Below are 25475 nucleotides of genomic sequence, written 5' to 3' on the forward strand. Positions count from 1 at the left end.
TTGTGCTGTGGCAGCGCAGGTGATGGGTGGGGAACATAGTACAGTAACATAGTTATTAAGGTTGAAGGAAGACTTTAAGTCTATCTTGTTCATCCCATAGCTTAACCTAATAACCCCTAACATGTTGATCCAGAGGAAGGCAAAAAAAAAAACATTGGGCAAACAGTAAGCTCCACATTGGGGAAAAAAATTCCTTCCCGACTCCACATACGGCAATCAGACTAGTTCCCTGGATCAACGCCCTATCAAGGAATCTAGTATATATACCCTGCAACATTATACTTTTCAAGAAAGGTATCCAGTCCCCTCTTAAATTTTAGTAATGAATCACTCATTACAACATCATACGACAGAGAGTTCCATAGTCTCACTGCTCTTACAGTAAAGAATCCGCGTCTGTTATTATGCTTAAACCTTCTTTCCTCCAGACGTAGAGGATGCCCCCTTATCCCAGTCTCAGGTCTATGAATAAAAAGGTCATTAGAAAGGTCTCTTGGCCTTGGATGTAGAGGCCACTGGTCATGTATTTTGTACTGCTGCCAGTACTTTCTCTGTGTCACCTCTATCCCGTAACTTGTCCTTCATCTCCTTTAGTATAATTTGTTTAGTATGCGCCTGTGATACTATTCTATCAACCCTCCTGAACTGAGATGAGGGTATGGCCTTTTTCATAGTCAGGGGGTGGTAACTTGAAAAATGTAGTCATATATTGCGGTCAATTTCTTTGGTGAAAAAATGGTATATCATGGACTGTAACTCTGGCCATACGCTGTTAATGTATGTGTGGAAGGCTGTCAGTGAATCCACTGGTCCATCTCAAATGCAGAAAATGTCGTCAATAAATCTAGTGCCATCTGAGTGCCAAGTTTATTACTACTATTTGATTACAGGTTGGAACCCTACATGAGCACCGCAGTTGCTCACCAGGAGTGCCGTATATCCCTTTTTGCCCTATAATTATGTAATCCCTGGTTACGTCCCTTATAGCTTTAGATTGCTAAATGTTTTCCTTTTGTCAGTTTGTGTTCCTCTTGCAACTCTTTTTAAGCATAGTGGTTTTCTTCTATTTCTAGCTTGTTTATTCCCATTGTTCATAGCTCCTGTTCAAGATGCTTATAAAAGTGTCCCATTTGCTATACATACTTTTATTTCTCTGGACATTGTCCCAGTTTATGGCAGTAAGATCATCTCTTAGCCAATAGAATTTAGCCTTCTTGAAGTTTAGTGGTTTTGTAGCCCCCTCTATTAAATATCTCAGGTCTAGAGGTGCCATCCTCTTGTTGAATACTGCATGAGCAAAACCTTCCAAATGCAAGCACCACTCCTGAAATCAACTCCAGGCCTTTTGTCTGCTTAATTGAGAATGACATAACGAAGGGATTGCCCACACCTGTCCATGAAATAGCCTTGGAGTCAATTGTCCAATTACTTTTGGTCCCTTTAAAAACAGGGTGGCACATGTTAAGGAGCTGAAACTCCTAAACCCTTCATCCATTTTTAATGTGGATACCCTCAAATAAAAGCTGAAAGTCTGACCTTCAACTGCATCCGAACTGTTTAGTTTAAAATTCATTGTGGTAATGTCTATAACCAAAATTAGAAAAATGTTGTCTCTGTCCAAATATATATGGACCTAACTGTATAAAAGAATAGCATCCCGATACAGGTGACAATCTAGCAGCTGTCGGCTGTACACTATAGATGACAATTTCCTGCATAAGCCACGATCAGTGTTGTCACCGTCCATATCTGTTTAACCCCTTAGATGCTAATGTCAATAATGACTATATCATATAAATGGTTAACCGAGTGTGGGGCTTCCTCTTTATCCCCTTTGGCAACCAAAATCATGAATGTGTGATCCTGATGTTTGCCATGGCAGTTCACGACCAAATAGCGCCCTTAGAGTCTGCCGGCTATAGCGGCCTGTTCAGAAGCTAGTGACATTTAGTTGGTAAAAATCCACTTTTTCATTCCTGTTATGTCACTTTGCATTAATTGCTGAAAAGCACCTGAATTGTTAATAAACTACCCGACAGCAGTTTTCAATATGCCAGGGGGTGCTGTTTATTAAATGGTATCACTTTTTTGGGGTTTTCCGATATATTGAACCCCTAAAGTCACTTCAGACCTGGATAGGTCTCTAAAAAAATACATTGTGTAGATTTTCATGAAAAAATGAAAAATTGCTGCTACATGTTTAAACTTCCTAAAAGGCTAACATAATAAAATAACATTTTACAAATGGTACTGATGTAAATCAGACATGAGGGGAATGTTATTTATTAATGTTTTTCTGTGGTATGACTATTTGGATTAAAGGGATATTCGTTCAAAATTTGAAAACTGCAAATTTTTTTACATTTGTAATTTTTTATATTTTTTGTAAATAAACAAACATATCAACCTAAATTTACCATTGTCATAAAGTATAATGTGCCACTAAAAAACATTCTCAAAATCACTGGGATTTGTTGAAGCATTCCAGAGTTATTACCATGGAAAGTGACACTGGTCAGATTTTAAAAATTTGGGAACTTGATTCCAGCTCACCCAGTTTCTCTATGCTCATCCACCTGGGGCTCACACACCGGCCTCGCCCTGGCATCACATCAAGGAAAATAGAAAAAATTGGAGTCCGGCTCAACAGGACTGGATTTTCCTTTTCTTTTTCAAAAGAAAATATAGTGCATACAAAAGAAAAATTTACATGGTCGACATAACCCCGTCAACTGCACTAGACAGTCTTACTCATGACTAGGAAAATATATCGGGAAACTTACAGAACTAGGGGATGGATGATTATAAACCAAAATACAGAGTGGTGGGGTCATAGAACAATGAATTTTCTTGATATACTAGAAACTGTGGACAGCACCATGTTACTGCCTGTTAGCTCTTCTTCAGGAACCAATAGCAGACCACAGAACAGTTTGGAGGGGTTGCTATTGTTATCAGTACATGGCGGAGAGCAGCATGCCTGAAAAAGAAGTAGGTTTTTGTGGGAAATATAGTCTACATTGGTCACATGTCAGCACTGAAGCACGGCCTACTTCACACTGAGTGGACAGACGCAGTTATAGAGGAGGAAAAAAAATAGCCAGTGAGAATCTGAAGGCATGGCTGGGGTTACTTTAAAGTTATTAGAATACAGGAAGTTTGAAAAATATAATATATTCTGGAATCACCTCTTTAAGACAAACCACAATGTAACAAGCTGGATGGCGGAACCACTGTGCCGAGGACCAAGGAAAGCCTAGAGTAGTGGAACTTGGTGTCTCACCAAAGGAGGTGGGACCAGGTGGTATACCAGGACTGACCTTGGGTATATGGCAGCTGATTCCCAAGGGATGGGTAGCACGGATGGCCCGGAGGAAGGAATAGTAAATGCAGGCAGGCACTGTAGGAATATGGGAACCATGGATACAGACTGGACCAACTGATGTACAGATATATACTGGCAGTTGTGTGCAGGAGTGGCTGGTGAACAGATTTGCACTGGCAGGTGCGGACTGTACCAATTGATGTAGAGTTGAGCTCTGGCAGATGCGTGCGGGACCGACTGATGTACAGATTTCCACTGGCAGGTATGTGCAGGACTGGCTGATATAAAGATGAGCACAGGCAGTTATGTGTGGAACTGTCTGAGCACTAGCAAGAGCGGACTGGTAGACAGGCAGGTGGGCTCGGCTGATAGGCAGGCAGGCACGGCTGATAGACAGGAAGGTATACAGGAATACGAGCACTGGGACCTGAGAACTGACAAGAGTGTTTTTAGGAACAAACTTACTATGTTGCACAAGCACCTTACTTGGGTGGAGGTGCCTTAAATAATGAGGGGATTTGGATATTTTGCCCTCAGCAGTTCGCCCCCAGCAGTTCGCCCCTGGGTACATTTCACCCCCACACATTTCGCTCCCAGCAGTTCGCCCCCAGCAGTTTGCCCCAGGGTACATTTGGCCCTCGAACATTTCATTCCTAGCATTTGGCCCCCAGAATGTTTCGCCCTGGCAGTTCACCCCCAGCAGTTCACCCCCGGATGTTTGTACATTTCACCCCTGAACATTTCATCCCCAGAATTTGGACCCCAGGATGTTTCGCCCCGGCACATTGCACGCCCGAACATTTCGCCCCCATCAGTTTGCCCCCAGCAGTTTGCCCACTTCGCCCCCCGGCAGTTTGCCCCCAGATGTTTCGCGCCCGGCAGTTCACCCCCAGCAGTTCAGAGAAAGAGAGAGAGAGAGATATGTGTGGGGGTAAAATGTGTGGGGGGCGAAACATCCTGGGGGGCCAAATGCTGGGGACAAAATGTTTAGGGGCAAAATGTACCCAGGGGCGAACTGCTGGGGGCGAAATGTGCGGGCGTGAAATGTGCGGAGGCAAAATATCCAGGGGCCAAATGCTGGAGACAAAATGTGCGGGGGCAAAATGTACCCAGGGGCGAACTGCTGGGGGCGAGCTTCTGGGGGTGGAATGTGCAGGGGTGAAATGTGAGGGGGCGAAACATCCTGGGGCCAAATGCTGGGGACGAAATGTGCGGGGGCAAAACGTACCCAGGGGAAAACTACTAGCGGCGAACTGCTGGGGGCAAACTGCTGAGGGCGAACTGCTGGGGGCGAAACATCCAATAACCAATAATGAGTGTCCCCCAGCCATTGGCTGCAGACACTTCAGGATTGTGCACCCTAAGCACAGTGCCTGGGGATCTGCGTGTGATGTGCGAACCCGGTCATCAGCAGCCGGAGCAGGAAGTATGGGAAAGAGGCTGAAGTGGTGAGTAACTCAATGTCTCTGCCGGGGAAGAGGGGCAGAAGACAAAGATGCAGACGCTACAAACACTATAGATAAATCTCTAGGCACTTGGCTTTTCAGACACTTTTAAAAATACTTTCTTGTCCTTTGCTGCAATACAGCCTGCAATTTCTGCAGAAAAAGGTAGATAAAAGTTACAAGCTCATGACAGATTATCTGTTAACTCATTCTGCAGGCAGAAGTGGTTTGTTCAATTTAGAGGCTTCTAGAATGCTGTCTTATGTCTCCAATGCGCTCTCCATAAAACAAAAAATAGCTTTTATTATACTCATGTATGGAGTGGTACGTTCTGATGGGCGTCACTGTTCTTGATCTGGCGCCTCCTCTCTTCTTGCATCCTGAGGTTACCACGTTCTACGTCATCCAGACAGTGTGATCTGCATTTTGCTTCTGCGCACGCACAGTTCTCTGACCTATCAGGGGTATAGCAAAGTATTGTAGTACGCATGCACCGGCGTTCTTTAGCCTTTCCCCCCACATGCACACTACAGTACTTTACTACTTTTACGGCAGGGTTGAGAAGTGCGCTTGCACAGGAATGTTATGCCGAGGACACTGTGTGGATGATGTAGAACACGTCATCCATACGAATCAAGAAGAGAGGAGGCACCAGATCAAGAACAGCTACACCCATTCAACCGTACCATGCCGTAGGTGAATAGAATAAAGCTTTTTTTTATGGAGAGCACATTGGGGACATATAGTAAGTAGTGTTGAGCGATACCGTCCGATACTTGAAAGTATCGGTATCGGATAGTATCGGCCGATACCCGAAAAATATCGGATATCGCCGATACCGATATCCGATACCAATACAAGTCAATGGGACATCAAGTATCGGAAGGTATTCTCATGGTTCCCAGGGTCTGAAGGAGAGGAAACTCTCCTTCAGGCCCTGGGATCCATAGGGAGGTGTAAAATAAAGAATAAAAATAAAAAATATTGATATATTTACCTCTCCGGCGGCCCCTGAACTCAGCGCGGGTAACCGGCAGGCTTCGTTGTTCAAAATCAGCGCTTTTAGGACCTGAGAATCACGTCCCGGCTTCTGATTGGTCGCGGGCCGCCCATGTGACCGCCACGCGACCAATCACAAGCCGCGACGTCACCGCAAGCTATTGACGCGCTCATTTTTAAAAATGAGCGCGTTAATGGCTTTGAAAGACATAGCGGCTTGTGATTGGTCGCGTGGCCGCGACCAATCACAAGCCGCGACGTCACCGCAAGCTATTGACGCGCTCATTTTTAAAAATGAGCGCGTTAATGGCTTTGAAAGACATAGCGGCTTGTGATTGGTCGCGTGGCCGCGACCAATCACAAGCCGCGACGTCACCGCAAGCTATTGACGCGCTCATTTTTAAAAATGAGCGCGTTAATGGCTTTGAAAGACATAGCGGCTTGTGATTGGTCGCGTGGCCGCGACCAATCACAAGCCGCGACGTCACCGCAAGCTATTGACGCGCTCATTTTTAAAAATGAGCGCGTCAATAGCTTGCGGTGACGTCGCGGCTTGTGATTGGTCGCGTGGCGGTCACATGGGCGGCCCGCGACCAATCAGAAGCCGGGACGTGATTCTCAGGTCCTAAAAGCGCTGATTTTGAACAACGAAGCCTGCCGGTTACCCGCGCTGAGTCCAGGGGCCGCCGGAGAGGTAAATATATCAATATTTTTTATTTTTATTCTTTATTTTACAGATCCCTATGTATCCGATACCGATACCCGATACCACAAAAGTATCGGATCTCGGTATCGGAATTCCGATACCGCAAGTATCGGCCGATACCCGATACTTGCGGTATCGGAATGCTCAACACTAATAGTAAGCATTCTAGAATACTGTATATGAAGGCTTACAGGTGCTGGCCCTACTTTATATGGGAAATACCTGGTGACAGCTTCATACTCCAGCCCCAACTAAATCTAATGCTATAAATATGTACGCTATTTCATGTGTGACATCCTTGTCATATTTTGGTCTTAGATGTAGAATTACATGATATGCTTATATATTATATGTGGATTGTATTTAACTCATTGATGTTTTTTCTTTGCACAGTTTAATTAGATTTGGACCGAATAAAGAAGTTGCATAAATTCACACCTCAAACTTGATGGAATCAAAATGATGGAGCAGCCTATCAAAGATATACTTTTGGGTTCTCCAAAGTCTTCAGATCCTATGATGGTGGAGAAGCGTGCCAATGACTGCATCATTACAACTATTCCAAGAGTGAATGAAACCCAACTAACTGCAGCAACTGGTGGAGCAGAGCTATCTTGCTATCGTTGCACTATCCCTTTTGGAGTGGTTATTCTAATAGCAGGCATTGTAGTCACAGCCGTGGCTTACAGTTTCAACTCTCATGGATCCATTATCTCTGTCTTTGGGCTGGTCCTACTTTCTTCTGGACTTCTTCTGGTCTGCTCCAGTGCGTTGTGCTGGAAAATAAGGCAACGGAAAAAGAGAGCTAAAAGGAGAGAGAGCCAGACAGCATTAGTGGCAAACCAAAGGAGTTTATTTGCTTAATGGTGGAGGACATCTTGAATGATATGGACTGAAACTGGTCTGCATTGGTTGGACAGATTGGACATTTTTTAAACAATTGAGCTTTGGCATTTACTTATGCATTGAGCTGAGGTTGTGATGAGTATGATAGGGTTCATTTTGACATTTAGGGTCAGTGCATTTCTCATACAGTTCCTGACATTGTGCCATGCAGGTTGGTTGTTATGAGGACTTTTGATTATAATAGCAATATTTGGTTGGTCGATTCAAATTTTCTTTATTCACCTATTCTGTAACCAGAGCAGCAATGTTAATGTTATGAACATACTTGCTTTTTATTTCTATCCAGTGTTATATTCACTGTAGAGGCCAATGACCTCCTCAACAGGAGCATTTCTTGCCCAATAGTTGTCCATTTTTGCTGGAAAAATAGGACACACACATAGCCTAAGTTTACTTTGTTTTGTTAGGCAGGTTGTGATAGTAAGTCATTTTTTAATGTGGACTATAGTAAAGTAGCAGCAGCCATCGGGTTTTTGGATGTTGACTCCTCTGTTATAACTCAAACCACATTAAACTGAAATCAATGAGGTGAACTGCACATGAATAATGTAATAATAGTTGTAAAGATGTTAGAAGCCTATTAGATGTATCATTGGATTACAATTACATCCTAATGAGTGATTCATGACTAATTTGCACAAATATACTTATAGACACTAGTCATAATAATTATATTAAGCCTAGAGTTGATACACGGTATTAAAAATGAATAGATATTATCGGCACAGGAACATACTTGTGAAGTGTGCGAATCTCAGCTACGAGGGTTTGGCAATATACGCATACTATTCTAATATTATAAAAAATATTCTAAGTAAAAGCGAGACTTTCACAGAAGAGATATTTCAGGTAGGATCTAATATATTATGCAGTCACAACTTCTTTGTATTTCCAATTGTCCCCCTGTCACTTTCAATTACCAAGTGCAAACGTTAGAAGCAAGAACCAGAATACCTCAAGTTGTAGGTAATCCCCATGTAGATGCTTCATCTCTATTGTAATTATTATACTAAACCTATTGGTAAATGTGGATGACATTTCAGCATAATCATACTGTGTAATAACTAGGATATTGACTGTGGAAGGAAAATAGCAAAATTAATATGGGTCCAACAACAACTTCAGCCTCCCCACCTGCCCTCGTTCCTCTGCTAGAGCTGTTCCTCAGAAAGTAATAGATTCTATGATGGGGTAAGCTGAATCGTATAGTACCATTGATTTTTCATTAACCTCCTTTTCCTTTCTGCCCCTTTACCTATGCGATCTTCAAATTGGCACGTGTGTAATTTTTTCAAAATTGATAGAAAATTGGTATTATAGTCCTACAGTAAAGACTTGGAAGAATTCTCCATAGTGTCATGGGTGAATCAAATATACGGTAGCTCACTATGCAAGACGGCAGACATTTAGTTGATATTGTAAAATTATTTTTAATAAATCTTATCTGAAAGACCCTCTGAATGTCCCTAGTTTCCATGTAACCCAACTTGTACCGGATTTTCAAAGCTAATGAAATTACTGTTATTTTATTGACTTCTAAAAGGGAAACAGTTAATGTTAAAAAGTGGGAGGATTAGATGATCTCCCTTGTATTCTATTTAACAGTAATCTGTCAGATAAACCCTCCCTAACCCGTCTATATGGGCAAGTAGGTCATAAAAATCTGAATAAAATGATTCCTTGATATCTGCAATCTGAGGTGTTATTCCACAGAAATCTGTGTTTTTCTTAATATACTGTTAAGATCTATAGATTGGACACAGATCTTCAAGAGAATTTCCTGATCTACATATTATACTGGTAATGCCCCTTCTTTCATTAATATTAAGCTCTGTAAACAGATTCTTTAGAAGATCTGTCATGCATTAGATCTTAACAGTTCATGTACATATTAAGGACAACATGGATTTCTCTGGAATAAGACATCTGATCGTAGATATCAAGGTATTGATTTAATCAACTTCCTATGACCTGCATGCCCATATAGACGGAATATGAGGGTTGAACCTACTGACAGATTCCCTTTAATAGGTGTAACTTGAAGCTCCATAGCCCCTAATACAAAACTTTTTAAGGGCCCCCCAAGCATCATGTGGTGTCATACTGTGTAGTAAGGAGGACATTAGGCTTTATGTGGGCCTTCAAAAGCATTATGGGATGTCTTCCTATGTAGTAATGGCACCATAAGGCTTTATGTAGGCGTCCCCAAGCATCATGTGGTGTCCTACTATGTAGTATCGAGGCCATTAGACTTTAAGTGGGCCTTGAAAAGCATTATGGGATGTCTTCCTATGTAGTAATGGCACCATAAGGCTTTATGTAGGCGTCCCCAAGCAACATGTGGTGTCCTACTATGTAGTATTGGGGCCATTAGACTTTAAGTGGGCCTCCAACAGCATTATGGGGTGTCTTCCTATCTAGTAATGAGACCATAAGGCTTTAAGTGGGCCTCACCAAGCATCATGTGGTGTTCTAATATGTAGTAATTAAACCATTAGGTTTTAGGTGATCTTCCCCAAGCATCATGCTGATGTCCTTTTATTTAGTGGTGTATATGCTGAAACTTATGTGGGCCTTCTTAAGTGGGTACTCCTGAAGCATTATGCTGGTGTCCTCCTAGGTAGTAATGTGGTCAATGGGCTTTATGTGCTCCTCTCCAAGTAGAGCATGCCCAAGCATCATACTGGTGTCCTTTTATGTAGGGGTAGGTCCATTGGGCTTTATTAGGCACCAGGGATTATAGACATTTGCAATTACTACGCTACGTATATTACATCCCTGTTATCTAACAATATTGATCCAAGAGTAGAATGCCTTTAAACCTGTTCTTTGCAATATCTGTACATAGAATATATTATGAATTGTGTCTAACAAGCTTTATTTCTCACTTGTAGAAACTCCCAGTGATGGCATATCTGGCAAACATTACAATTGCTTTTTTCCGTCTCCACAATTAATATGCATTCAGATGACTTATAGAAACGTTCAGCTTTGCAGATAATCAAAACTGTATCTGGGAAATCCAATGAAGGATGAAATGTCCGTAGCTGTAGCAATTATTCCATGAGACTAAATGTGCAACAAAACTAATCTAGTGTCTGAAACACAGGTCTGAAATCAAATCTTGGATGTCAGTACTTCATTTTGCTGCAGTGAATGATATTGGTGGTACTTGTAGATTTTTTTTACTCATGTTGTATTTACATTGTATTTAGATGGCTAATTGTAATTCTGTTCTGTCTTAAATGTGGTTTATACTTAAATGTGTCACCTTTTGTAAATTAACGATAAACTTATTCAACCTAGCACTTTTTGGTCTGTTTTTGTATGAGATATATGTTTTATTAAAAAATAGTGCTGCTATTAAAGCTGTGTTTTTTGTTAATGCATTTAAAATCTTTTCTTTGCAGGTTACCTTGTTGGTAATTTTAGAGGATTTTGTAGAAAATTTTGCTGCAACGCATATTAAAAATTATGACATAATCTGCATGTGTTCCATGTCGATTATATATGGATTTTAACCCCTTCACCCTTGGGCGATCTTCCATTTTTCATTTTCTCCTCCTCTTCTTCCAAGAGCCGTAACTAGGGTTGAGCGACTTTTACTTTTATAGGATCGGGTTGGGTTTCACGAAACCCGACTTTCTCAAAAGTCGGGTCGAGTGAAATCGGCCGATCCTATAGAAAAGTCGGGGTCGGCCGAAACACGAAACCCAATGCAGTGCAATAGGATACTATGGTTCCCAGGGTCTGAAGGAGAGGAAACTCTCCTTCAGGCCCTGGGATCCATATTTAAGTGTAAAATAAAGAATTAAAATAAAAAATATTGCTATACTTACCCTCTGACGCGCCCTGGTACTAACCGGCAGCCTTCCTTCCTTAGAATCAGCGCGTGAAGGACCTTAGATGATGTCGCGGCTTGTGATTGGTCGCGCGACCGCCCATGTGACCGCTCACGCGACCAATCACAAGCCGCGACGTCACCGAAGGTCATTCAAGCGCTGATTCTTAGGAAGGAAGGCTGCCGGAAAGAAGCAGGGCGCGTCCGAGGGTGAGTATATTCCTATTAGGTATATACTGACCCTCGGACGCACCCTGCTTCTTTCCAGCAGCCTTCCTTCCTAAGAATCAGCGCTTGAACGACCTTGGGTGACATCGCGTCTTGTGATTGGTCACGTGAGCGGTCACATGGGCGGTCACGCGACCAATCACAAGCCGCGACGTCATCTAAGGTCCTTCACGCGCTGATTCTAAGGAAGGAAGGCTGCCGGTTAGTACCAGGGCGCGTCAGAGGGTAAGTATAGCAATATTTTTTATTTTAATTCTTTATTTTACACTTAAATATGGATTCCGATACCGATTTCCGATATTGCAAACATATCGGAACTCGGTATCGGAATTCCGATACCAGATTTAGAAGATCGCCGACCTCATGGCCGACCCCACACAGGGGTCGGGTCGGGTTTCATGAAACCCGACTTTGCCAAAAATCGGCGACTTCTGAAAATGGCCGACCCGTTTCGCTCAACCCTAGCTGTAACTTTTTTATTTTTCTAACCATATAGCCGTATGAGGGCTTGTTTTTTTGCGGGATGAGTTGTACTTTTCAATGACACCATTCATTCTGCTTCATAGTGTGCTAGAAAACTGTAAGTGTGGTGAGATTGCAAAAAAAAAGTGCAATTCAACAATGGTTTTTGGGGTTCTTTACCATGCTCAATATATGATAAAACTGACCTAGCAATATGATTCTTTAGGTCAGTACAGCTATGCTCTAAAGGGCTCTAAAAGTGAACCTGGAAATTATAGGCCAGTAAGTCTAACCTCCATTGTTGGTAAAATATTTGAAGGGTTTCTGAGGGATGTTATTCTGGATTATCTCAATGAGAATAACTGTTTAACTCCATATCAGCATGGATTTATGAGAAATCGCTCCTGTCAAACCAATCTAATCAGTTTTTATGAAGAGGTAAGCTATAGGCTGGACCACGGTGAGTCATTGGACGTGGTATATCTCGATTTTTCCAAAGCATTTGATACCGTGATGCACAAGAGGTTGGTACACAAAATGAGAATGCTTGGTCTGGGGGAAAATGTGTGTAAATGGGTTAGTAACTGGCTTAGTGATAGAAAGCAGAGGGTGGTTATAAATGGTAAAGTCTCTAACGGAGTCGCTGTGACCAGTGGGGTACTGCAGGGGTCGGTATTGGGACCTGTTCTCTTCAACATATTCATTAATGATCTGGTAGAAGGTTCACACAGTAAAATATCGATATTTGCAGATGATACAAAACTATGTAAAGCAGTTAACCTCTTCCCGACCTTTGACGCATACGCTGCGTCATGAAAGTCGGTGCCATTCCGACCCATGACGCAGCATATGCGTCATGGAAAGATCGCGTCCCTGCAGATCGGGTGAAAGGGTTAACTCCCATTTCACCCGATCTGCAGGGACAGGGGGAGTGGTAGTTTAGCCCAGGGGGGGTGGCTTCACCCCCTCGTGGCTACGATCGCTCTGATTGGCTGTTCAAAGTGAAACTGCCAATCAGAGCGATTTGTAATATTTCACCTAAAAAAATGGTGAAATATTACAATCCAGCCATGGCCGATGCTGCAATATCATCGGCCATGGCTGGACACACTAATGTGCACCCACCCCACCCCTCCGATCGCCCCCCCAGCCCCCCGATCTGTGGTCTGCTCCCCTCGGTCCTGTGCTCCGCTCCCCCGTCCTCCTGCCCGCTCCCCCCGTGCTCCAATCACACCCCCCGTGCTCCAATCACACCCCCCGTGCTCCAATCAAACCCCCCGCACTCCGATCCCCCCCCGCAGAGCGATCCCCCCCACACAGCGATCCCCCCCACCGTGCTCCGATCCACCCGCCCGCACAGCGATCCCCCACTCCGTGCTCCAATCCACCCCCCCCGTGTTCCGATCCACCCCCCCGTGCCCTGTTCTCCCCCCCTTATACTTACCTGGCCTCCCGGGGACCGTCCGTCTTCTTTCCTGGGCGCCGCCATCTTCCAAAATGGCGGGCGCATGTGCAGTGCGCCCGCCGAATCTGCCGGCCGGCAGATTCGTTCCAGAGTGAATTTTGATCACTGAGATATAACCTATCTCAGTGATCAAAATAAAAAAAAAAAGTAAATGAACCCCCCCCCCTTTGTCACCCCCATAGGTAGGGACAATAAAATTTTTTTTTTTTTTTTTCCACTAAGGTTGGGGTAAGAACTAGGGTTAGGGTTAGGGGTAGGGGTAGGGTTAGGGTTAGGGGTAGGGGTAGGGGTAGGGTTAGGGGTAGGGTTAGGGGTAGGGTTAGGGGTAGGGTTAGGGTTTCGGTATGTGCACATGTATTCTGGTTCTCTGCGGATTTTTCCACTGCGGATTTGATAAATCCGCAGTGCTAAACCGCTGCGGATTTATGGCGGATTTACCATGTGTTTTCTGCGCATTTCAATGCGGTTTTACAACAGCGATTTTCTATTTGAGCAGTTGTAAAACTGCTGCGGAATCCGCAGAAAGAAGTGACATGCTGCGGAATGTAAACCGCTGCGTTTCCGTGCAGTTTTTCTGCAGCATGTGTACAGCGATTTTTGTTTCCCATAGGTTTGCATTGAACTGTAAACTCATGGGAAACTGCTGCGGATCCGCAGCGTTTTCCGCAGCATGTGCACATACCTTTAGAATTAGGCTATGTGCACACGGTGCGGATTGGCCGTTGCGCATCCACAGCAGAGTTCCATCAGGTTTACAGTACCATGTAAACATATGGAAAGCCAAATCCGCTGTGCCCATGGTGCGGAAAATACCGCGCGGGAACGCTGCGTTGTATTTTCCGCAGCATGTCCATTCTTTGTGCGGATTCCGCAGCGTTTTACACCTGTTCCTCAATAGGAATCCGCAGGTGAAATCCGGACAAAAAACACTGGAAATCCGCGGTAAATCCGCAGGTAAAACGCAGTGCCTTTTACCCGCGGATTTTTCAAAAATGGTGCTGAAAAATCTCATACGAATCCGCAACGTTGGCACATAGCCTTAGGGCTAGGGTTGGGTTGGAATTAGGGTTGTGGTTAGGGTTAGGGGTGTGTTGGGGTTACGGGTGTGTTGGGGTTAGGGTTGTGATTAGGGTTACGGCTACAGTTGGGATAAGGTTTAGGGGTGTGTTGGAGTTAGAATTGAGGGGTTTCCACTGTTTAGGCACATCAGGGGGTCTCCAAACGCAACATGGCGCCACCATTGATTCCAGCCAATCTTGTATTCAAAAAGTCAAATGGTGCTCCCTCACTTCCGAGCCCCGACGTGTGCCCAAACAGTGGTTTACCCCCACATATGGGGTACCAGCATACTCAGGACAAACTGCGCAACAATTACTGGGGTCCAATTTCTCCTGTTACCCTTGAGAAAATAAAAAATTGCTTGCTAAAACATCATTTTTGAGGAAAGAAAAATGATTTTTTTATTTTCACGGCTCTGCGTTGTAAACATCTGTGAAGCACTTGGGGGTTCAAAGTGCTCACCACATATCTAGATAAGTTCCTTGGGGGGTCTAGTTTCCAAAATGGGGTCACTTGTGGGGGGTTTCTACTGTTTAGGCACACCAGGGGCTCTGCAAACGCAACATGACGTCCGCAGACCATTCCATCAAAGTCTGCATTTCAAAAGTCACTACTTCCCTTCTGAGCCCCGACGTGTGCCCAAACAGTGGTTTACCCCCACACATGGGGTATCAGCGTACTCAGGAGAAACTGGACAACAACATTTGTGGTCCAATTTCTCCTGTAACCCTTGGGAAAATAAAAAATTCTAGGCTAAAAAATTATTTTTGAGGAAAGAAAACGTATTTATTATTTTCACTGCTCTGTGTTATGAACTTCTGTGAAGCACTTGGGGGTTCAAAGTGCTCACCTCACATCTAGATAAGTTCCTTTCGGGGTCTAGTTTCCAAAATGGGGTCACTTGTGGGGGGTTTCTACTGTTTAGCCACATCAGGGGCTCTGCAAACGCAACGTGACGCCCGAAGAGCATTCCATCAAAGTCTGCATTTCAAAACGTCACTACTTCACTTCCGAGCCCCAGCATGTGCCTAAACAGTGGTTTACCCCAACATATTGGGTATCAGCGTACTCAGGAGAAACTGGACAACAACTTTTGGGGTCAAATTTTTCCTAATACCCTTGGGAAAATAAAAAATTGCGGGCTAAAAATAATTTTTGAGAAAATATTTTTTATTTTTTTATTTTCATGGCTCTGCGTTATAAACTTCTGTGAAGCACTTGAGGGTTCAAAGTGCTCACCACACATCTAGATTAGTTCCTTTGGGGGTCTAGTTTCCAAAATGGGGTCACTTGTGGGGGAGCTCCAATTTTTAGGCACACGGGGGCTCTCCAAACTTGACATGGTGTCCGCTAAAGAGTGCAGCCAATTTTTCATTCAAAAAGTCAAATGGCGCTCCTTCCATTCCAAGCCCTGCCGTGCGCCCAAACAGTGGTTTACCCCCACATATGAGGTATCAGCGTACTCAGGACAAATTGGACAACAACTTTCGTGGTTCAGTTTCTCCTTTTACCATTGGGAAAATACAAAAATTGTTGCTGAAAAATCATTTTTGTGACTAAAAAGTTAAATGTTCATTTTTTCCTTCCATGTTGCTTCTGCTGCTGTGAAGCACCTGAAGGGTTAATAAACTTCTGGAATGTGGTTTTGTGCACCTTGAGGAGTGCAGTTTTTAGAATGGTGTCACTTTTGGGCATTTTCAGCCATATAGACCCCTCAAACTGACTTCAAATGTGAGGTGGTCCCTAAAAAAAATGGTTTTGTAAATTTCGTTGTAAAAATGAGAAATCGCTGGTCAAATTTTAACCCTTATAACTTCCTAGCAAAAAAAAATTTTGTTTCCAAAATTGTGCTGATGTAAAGTAGACGTGTGGGAAATGTTATTTATTAACTATTTTGTGTCACATACCTCTCTGGTTTAACAAAATAAAAATTAAAAATGTGAAAATTGCGAAATTTTCAAAATTGTCGCCAAATTTCCGTTTTTGTCACAAATAAACACAGAATTTATTGACCTAAATTTACCACTAACATGAAGCCCAATATGTCACGAAAAAACAATCTCAGAACCGCTAGGATCCATTGAAGCGTTCCTGAGTTATTACCTCATAAAGGGACACTGGTCAGAATTGCAAAAAACGGCAAGGTCTTTAAGGTCAAAATAGGCTGGGTCATGAAGGGGTTAATACAAGAGAAGATAGTATTCTGCTACAGATGGATCTGGATAAGTTGGAAACTTGGGCTGAAATGTGGCAGATGAGGTTTAACAATGATAAATGTAAGGTTATACACATGGGAAGAAGGAATCAATATCACCATTACACACTGTATGGGAAAACACTGGGTAAATCTGACAGGGAGAAGGACTTGGGGATCCTAGTTAATGATAAACTTACCTGGAGCAGCCAGTGCCAGTCAGCAGCTGCCAAGGCAAACAGGATCATGGGGTGCATTAAAAGAGGTCTGGATACACATGATGAGAGCATTATACTGCCTCTGTACAAATCCCTAGTTAGACCGCACATGGAGTACTGTGTCCAGTTTTGGGCACCGGTGCTCAGGAAGGATATAATGGAACTAGAGAGAGTACAAAGGAGGGCAACAAAATTAATAAAGGGGATTGGAGAACTACAAAACCCAGATAGATTAGCGAAATTAGGATTATATATTCTAGAAAAAAGATGACTAAGGGGCGATCTAATAACCATGTATAAGTACTGTATATAAGGGGACAATACAAATATCTCGCTGAGGATCTGTTTATACCAAGGAAGGTGACGGGCACAAGGGGGCATTCTTTGCGTCTGGAGGAGAGAAGGTTTTTCCACCAACATAGAAGAGGATTCTTTACTGTTAGGGCAGTGAGAATCTGGAATTGCTTGCCTGAGGAGGTGGTGATGGCGAACTCAGTCGAGGGGTTCAAGAGAGGCCTGGATGTCTTCCTGGAGCAGAACAATATTGTAACATACAATTATTAGGTTCTGTAGAAGGACGTAGATCTGGGGATTTATTATGATGGAATATAGGCTGAACTGGATGGACAAATGTCTTTTTTCGGCCTTAGTAACTATGTTACTATGTTACTATGTTATGCAGATGCCATACATATATACCATATTTTCCCAACTATAAGATGCACTTTTTTTTGCCCAAAAAAGGGGAGAAAATGGGGGGTGTGTCTTATAGTCATAATGCAGACTTACCGACAGTGGTGTGGCGGCGGCAGAGGTGCGGGGATGAGGAGGCGGTATGGTGTGAGCGGGGTCCCTTCCACAGGTGAGGTGATGCAGCAGCCCAGTAAGCAGCAGAGCCGGGTTAATTACCGGTTTATCGGTGGCGGCGGCCATCTTCCTGAGGCCACGCATGCGCAGATGGAGTGCTCTGCTTCCCGGGGCTTCAGGAAAAAGGCCACGGGAGGCCACGCATGTGCAGATGGAGATTGCGGTGGCCATTTTCCTGAAGCCGAGTTCGCAGATTTAGATCTCGGCTTCAGGAAAATGGTCGCGCGATCTCAATCTGCGCACTCGCGGCCTCCCGCGGCCATTTTCCTGAAGCCCCAGGAAGCAGAGCACTCCATCTGCGCATGCGCGGCCTCAGGAAGATGGCCGCCGCCACCGATAAACCAGTAATTAACCCGGCTCTGCTGCTTACCGGGCTGCTGCATTACCTCAACTGTGGAAGGGAGCCCGCTCACGCCATATCGCTCACTATCCCCACACCTCTGCCGTCGCCACACCACTGCTGCAACCCCCCCATGGACACCAGGCTGTGGCGTTGCCCAACTAAGCAGGAAGGGACCCTGCTTAGGTGCACGCCGTACCGCATCACCCCACCTCTGCTGACACCATGCCTCCTGTGACCCTGCTCTGCCACCGCCAGCCCTCAGGTAAGATACTGTAAATTCGGACAATAAGACGGACCTCCATCTTATAAAAAATCTTTTTTCTGCAATTTTCACCCCAAATTTGGGGTGCATCTTATGGTCCGGTGCGTGTTATAGTCCGAAAAATACGGTAGTTTTTTAAGTGGTAAAAAAATTCAAAAATTTCGAAAAAACAATAATTTGCTTTTGTCCCCATTTTCCAAGTCCTGTAACATTCTCTTTTTTTGAGATCTGGAGCTGTGTGATCGCTTATTTTTTGCACCCTGAGCTGATGTTTTTACTGATAGCATTTTGGCATAGATATGATGTGTTGATTTTATTGCGGTGACCAAAAAAAAATGGAATTTTGGCATCTTGATTTTTTTCTCGTTAAACTATTTACCATTCAGATTAATTTATTTTATTTTTGATAGATCGGACATTTATGAACGCAGTCATACCAAATGTGTGGGTTTTTTCTTCATTGTTTTATTTTTTTATGGGGGCAAATTCGGGTGATTTGAATTTTGTGTTTTTTTATATTAATATTTTTTAAAGTTTTTTTTTGCTATATTTAATAGTCTCCTTAGCGGACTTGAAGTGTGCTATACATAGCAGATATGTAAAAATCTGCTCAGGATTCCTTTCTCCACGAGAACTGCATTTTTACAAAAGAAACGTCTAGGAGGAAACAAAGACCAGTCCCTTTTTGTCCTGGGTTGCAAAGCCAACATTATAATGAGCTGCCGCTGTGTGAAATTTTAGGCTCCATCTCCATGTGTCAGCAACGGTAAAGGCCCTACATTAGTAGCTAAGATGCGTAAACATCCTTCTGATTAGCAAGCTATGAGAAGCATGGCTGATGTCGGACTGTTGAAGATATCCTAATAACAATTGGTCTGCTAAAAGACAGTAGCGGTAATCATGGAAAAAATGCTGCCTTTATAAAGTCTTTCCTACAGCTAAACATGAATCCCGCGGCCCTAGAGGAAAAAATAAACTCATAGGAAGTTCTCACTGTCACATCGCTTGTTCAAAAGAACAATTACATCCGACTTTCAACACAGCAATATCCACAGGTTGCTCAGCTTGATGTGCAATATGAAATCAACAGGGATTTGCATGATCATGTGAAGACTGGTTAACTGTTTCCCGCTAAAGAACAACTGCAAAAATATAAATCTAGAAGTGCTACACTCATACCGTAAAGCTAGTTTGTAAATTTGGTCAGCAATGTGCCAGGAGTTTGTTTCCTTGGTGTTCATACAATAAGGCTATGTGCACACGTTGCGGATTAGCCTTAGGAATTTCTGGTGCGGATTCTGCCTCTCCTGGCAGAAAATGCAGCTTTTTTTGTGCGTTTTTACTGCCTTCTTTTTTGCGGATTTACTGCGTTTTTTACCCCTGCGTATTTTTATAATGGAATGGGTACAAAAACGCTGCAGATCTGCAACATGCTACTTCTTTTAATCCGCAGCGTTTCCGCAGCGGATTTTCCGCAACGTGTGCACATTTTTTTTTAAGCATCATCACTGAACAATTCCTTATTAATGATCGAAGGGAGTTGAGAACAATTCTAGGGCTGCTCCTCTGTAGTCAATGTTTCTTCTTGCTCTAAATGTGATAGATGCATCCGATTATCAGCTGCTGATTGGTTGTAACACTCATGTGATCTCAGCAGACTACGAGGGACACAATACTAACTATGAAGGAGCAGCATCGGTCCAAGAGGTCAGTATCTTTTTTTATGGTTTTTCTTACTTCGTTGGGTCCACTACTAAGATGTTTTCCAATAGTGGATAATCCTACTAAAAAAAAAAATCTGTCGTAAATGCACTTTCATTCTAAAACTTAGTTTAAATGGATTGGACACATCTGCAGCTATCACATGTATGTTCCCTCCAGAAAAGAATACTCAGAGACCTTTGAAGAATTCAAGCATCTCTATAAAGGAACAGTGAGAAATTGAGAGAGGAGCACATATTTTTTTTAACTTTTGGGTCATAGGTCCGAACAACCCAATGAAGAGTCAAGTTAATACTTGCACACTTCCAACTGAACTACACTTGAAAGCTATAAGTTTGGGTGAAGCCGGTAACCGATAAACCAATACATTTTTGGTTGTTGATGCCACAAGATGTTCCATTCAATGTCTTTACTCAGTGAGTAGGACGGAACAATGAAAGGTTTTTCTACTGTTACTGCCAGGAAAATTGTAGAGAGAAGGAAGTCTGAGTGACTAGGTGAGAAAAGAAGCAACCACATAAAAGACAATATGGTTGACAAGTGGATGTCATGGAGCCACATTTTGATGCTGAAACAAAAGGCAGTTCACGTCTGGAGTAAAAACAGCTAAGCTTACTAGGCAAAGTGCTATCGAGACTTAGGCTATATTCACATGTTGCGTTTTTGATGCGTTTTTTTTCCACAGGCAAAACCTGCTCTCCTGGCAGTAAAGAAGCAACTTCAAAAAGTAGGTTTTGCTGATTGTTTGCAGCAATTTTGTTGTGCCGATTTTGCTGTGTGTTTTTTTTTGCTGCATTGTTGTCAGGATACATATGTCTCTTGTGCATGCTGATAAATGTTTAGTGCATAGAAAATAATCTGATTAAACTTCATCAGCTTTTGGCACCAAAAATGCAGCAAAACCTGCATTTATGGCAGCATTGTTTGCACTATCCATTGCTTTCATTGGGTGAAAAATGCTGCAAAAACGCTGAAAAAACGCTGAAAGAAATGACATGCGGCATTTTTCAAAAACGCAGCTCTTTGAAAAAATAGTCGGAAAAAAAAAACAATGAATACATAAATCTCATAGACTTTGCTGGTACGGTGAAACGCAGCTGAAGATTTGAATAAAAAGCTTGAAAAAAATGCTGCAAAAACAGAACGTGTGAACATAGCCTTATGGTACGTAGAAATTTGTGAACACAGTCGAGTACATATTTCCAGTATGCTAAGATTACAGCTGAGGTTACATTTGTGAAATAAAACTCATAGTAATAAAGCAAGTAGACGAAATCTGCCTGTTGGGTATGAATAATGGATTGTGATATGGATGAGGAAGTATCAGGTCATGACGATGTGTGAAATAAGGTATAAAGAGATCTTTCAGTTTGCCTGATGGGATCTGGGAGCACAGTATAATAATATATTCTCCATAAATTATGCTAAAGAACATACATAGACCGTTTATAATTGAAATATGGAAGGGTCTACATAATAAGTGCTGCTAATTTAGGATCAATGACTTCCTTTATTTGAACATCTGCCACATTTTTGGGGAAAATCAATCACTATTGCACTATTCCATCAATCATTTAGTCATCTGCTATTGTCTATTAGTTTGACAGGTATGTGTTCAGCCTTGTTGTTATCAGTTCTCCATGTTTCTGCTAGAACTTCTGTGATACCTCTTTCATAATCTCCTCCTCTCTCACTGTCCAATGTCTTCAGACATACCCATTTTCTTAATATCAATTTTTTTTTGTTCATCGTACTTTATCCTGCTGTGTAAATTAGGCCGTTGAAATTCTTATTTTGTTAGTGTTAATGTTAAAAATGTTAAAATGTGAGAAATGTAATAAAAAATTTTTTAGTTGTAAATATGCTCAACCCAAAAATCTAGAATTTCATATACCCATCTGGAATTGTATTCTATCAAGGATCTGGAGGCATATACAGATAAATTCTGGATGCATCTGGAGATTTGAGGGCACATCGGTGGATTGATAAATATCTCCGATGCCAGGGTTTTAAAATAGGACTTGCTATACATGTAGAAGGCTGGATGGGGGGAGAGCGGAGCAGAGCGGTGTATTTAAAGCCACTGTTTGCGTTGCTACATTGCTCTGTTACCAGACACTATAATAAAATGTCTTGCATCAGAGGAAAGTTGACAACACATTTTGTTACATTCATAGCTCCAACTTAATCACGACAGGAAGCTTTCCTGCTGCTGGGAGAACATATTGCGTCACTAGGAACACCTGACACGGCTATCCAATGTCAATCACTTTGCTTAAGGTCATTAAAAATATTAGGGTGTCCACTTACAACATAAAGCCTGTGCATGAGTGACAATTAACAGGAAACACATAGCATGATAAATAATTGAACAGGTGGATAAAAGAAAAAGGGTTTCCTAGTTATAGCACTGCCAGAACGGGAGTGAACTTTAGTAGCGTACAGTATAGGTGTTTTGAGGGACTGGGTGCTACAGCTGTTGACTAAGGTTTCCTAGTGCGGTCTAAAGCCTAGTCTGGTTGATGTATGCTGGTCGCAGTGACGTTGGACAGGGAATGGAATTTCATGTTATTTGCGTTATGTTTATTGCGGTTGCTACTTGGTTGTGAGTTTAACCTCTTCAAGTACATTCATTCTTGGCCTGCCCAGAACTTCATCTAGCCGACTAAGCCAGGAATGTCAGCTATTCAGGTGGCCTGTTTTGGCAGGTTAATATAACAGCCCTCTTTTAACCAATATACAGTTAGAGATAGATAGATAGACAGATAGATAGATAGATAGATAGATAGATAGATAGATAGATAGATAGATAGATAGATAGATAGAATAAAGTCAATAACCATTCAAATTCATTAAAAGCGCCAACAAATGCCATGATTGTACAAGAGTAATTTACAGCATGGCTCTAAAAATAGATTAATTCAATAAATTTGAATTCTTATTTGATCAGATGCAATGATATATATATATATATATATATATATATATATATATATATATATATATATATAAAATGATATATATACAGTTAGGGCCAGAAATATTTGGACAGTGACACAAGTTTTGTTATTTTAGCTGTTTACAAAAACATGTTCAGAAATACAATTATATATATAATAATATAATGGGCTGAAAGTGCACACTCCCAGCTGCAATATGATAGTTTCCACATCCAAATCGGAGAAAGGGTTTAGGAATCATAGCTCTGTAATGCATAGCGTCCTCTTTTTCAAGGGACCAAAAGTAATTGGACAATGGACTCTAAGGGCTGCAATTAACTCTGAAGGCGTCTCCCTTGTTAACCTGTAATCAATGAAGTAGTTAAAAGGTCAGGGGTGGATTCCAGGTGTGTGGTTTTGCATTTGGAAGCTGTTGCTGTGAGCAGACAACATGCGGTCAAAGGAACTCTCAATTGAGGTGAAGCAGAACATCCTGAAGCTGAAAAAAAAAGAAAAAATCCATCAGAGAGATAGCAGACATGCTTGGAGTAGCAAAATCAACAGTTGGGTACATTCTGAGAAAAAAGGAATTGACTGGTGAGCTTGGGAACTCAAAAAGGCCTGGGCATCCACGGATGACAACAGTGGTGGATGATCGCCGCACACTTAATTTGGTGAAGAAGAACCCGTTCACAACATCAACTGAAGTCCAGAACACTCTCAGTGAAGTAGGTGTATCTGTCTCTAAGTCAACAGTAAAGAGAAGACTCCATGACAGTAAATACAAAGGGTTCACATCTAGATGCAAACCATTCATCAATAACAAAAATAGACAGGCCAGAGTTAAATTTGCAGAAAAACACCTCAAGAAGCCAGCTCAGTTCTGGAAAAGTATTCTATGGACAGATGAGACAAAGATCAACCTGTACCAGACTGATGGGAAGAAAAAAGTTTGGAGAAGAAAGGGAACGGCACATGATCCAAGGCACACCACATCCTCTGTAAAACATGGTGGAGGCAACGTGATGGCATGGGCATGCATGGCTTTCAATGGCACTGGGTCACTTGTGTTTATTGATGACATAAGAGCAGACAAGAGTAGCCGGATGAATTCTGAAGTGTACCGGGATATACTTTCAGCCCAGATTCAGCCAAATGCTGCAAAGTTGATTGGACGGCGCTTCATAGTACAGATGGACAATGACCCCAAGCATACAGCCAAAGCTACCCAGGAGTTCATGAGTGCCAAAAAGTGGCACATTCTGCAATGGCCAAGTCAATCTCCAGATCTAAACCCAATTGAGCATGCATTTCACTTGCTCAAATCCAGACTTAAGACGGAAAGACCCACAAACAAGCAAGACCTGAAGGCTGCGGCTGTAAAGGCCTGGCAAAGCATTAAGAAGGAGGAAACCCAGCGTTTGGTGATGTCCATGGGTTCTAGACTTAAGGCAGTGATTGCCTCCAAAGGATTTGCAACAAAATATTGAAAATAAAAATATTTTGTTTGGGTTATGTTTATTTGTCCAATTACTTTTGACCTCCTAAAATGTGGAGTGTTTGTAAAGAAATGTGTACAATTCCTACATTTTCTATCAGATATTTTTGTTCAACCCTTCTAATTAAACGTTACAATCTGCACTTGAATTCTGTTGTAGAGGTTTCATTTCAAATCCAATGTGGTGGCATGCAGAGCCCAACTCGCGAAAATTGTGTCACTGTCCAAATATTTCTGGCCCTAACTGTATATGGCACAGCTTTATAAAGAGCATCTATGGGGCCATAATGAATGGTGCAGAGCATTCCATATGGCACAGCTTTATAAGGATAATCTATGGGGCAATAATCAATGGTATGGAGCATTATATATGGCACAGCTTTATATGGAGCATCTATGGGGCAATAATGAATGGTGCAGAGCATCTATTTTTATTTTTGAAATTCACCGGAAGCTGCTGCATTTTCCACCCTAGGCTTATACTCGAGTCAATAAGTTTTCCCAGTTTTTTGTGGCAAAATTAGGGGGGTTGGCTTATACTCGGGTCGGCTTATACTCGAGTATATACGGTATATAATTCCACATGTATTAATTCATAGTTTTGATGCCTTCAGTGTGAATGTACAATTTTCATAGTCATGAAAATACAGAAATATCTTTAAATGAGAAGGTGTGTCCAAACTTTTGGTCTGTACTGTATATATATATATATATATATATATATATATATATATATATATATATATGAAAAAAAATTGGAACAGCATCAAGTGTTACCTTACAGATTATGCAAAGCTCTCCCAACCAGCAATGTAATGGTCTCCAATGATAGAATCAAAAAAAGGAAAGCAGCACAAAAAAAAAATGAAAATAGGTGGACTTTAACCCCTCTGTGACCTTAGACGTACTATCCCGTCGAGGTGCCCTGGGCTTATCTGACCCTGGACGGGATAGTACGTCATAGCCGATCGGCCGCGCTCACGGGGGGAGCGCGGC

General features: G+C 42.3%; 1 protein-coding gene across 5 annotated transcripts in view; it reads left to right on the forward strand.

The window, feature by feature from the left end:
* Window positions 1-10749, forward strand: part of TMEM100 (transmembrane protein 100) — a 122829-nt gene extending 112080 nt beyond the window's left edge. For all 5 annotated transcript variants that reach the window (XR_011318431.1, XR_011318432.1, XM_069752454.1 and 2 more), the window contains one exon: window positions 6869-10749. Coding sequence is in view for 3 of the 5 variants with exons in the window: in XM_069752454.1 (XP_069608555.1) it covers window positions 6935-7339 (405 nt within the window). In the remaining 2 variants the exon portion in view is untranslated. The remainder of the gene's footprint in view (window positions 1-6868) is intronic.
* The last annotated feature ends 14726 nt before the right edge of the window (window positions 10750-25475 follow it).

This window comes from Ranitomeya imitator, chromosome 2 (assembly GCF_032444005.1).
Source record: "Ranitomeya imitator isolate aRanImi1 chromosome 2, aRanImi1.pri, whole genome shotgun sequence".
Classification (NCBI taxonomy): Eukaryota; Metazoa; Chordata; class Amphibia; order Anura; family Dendrobatidae; genus Ranitomeya; species Ranitomeya imitator.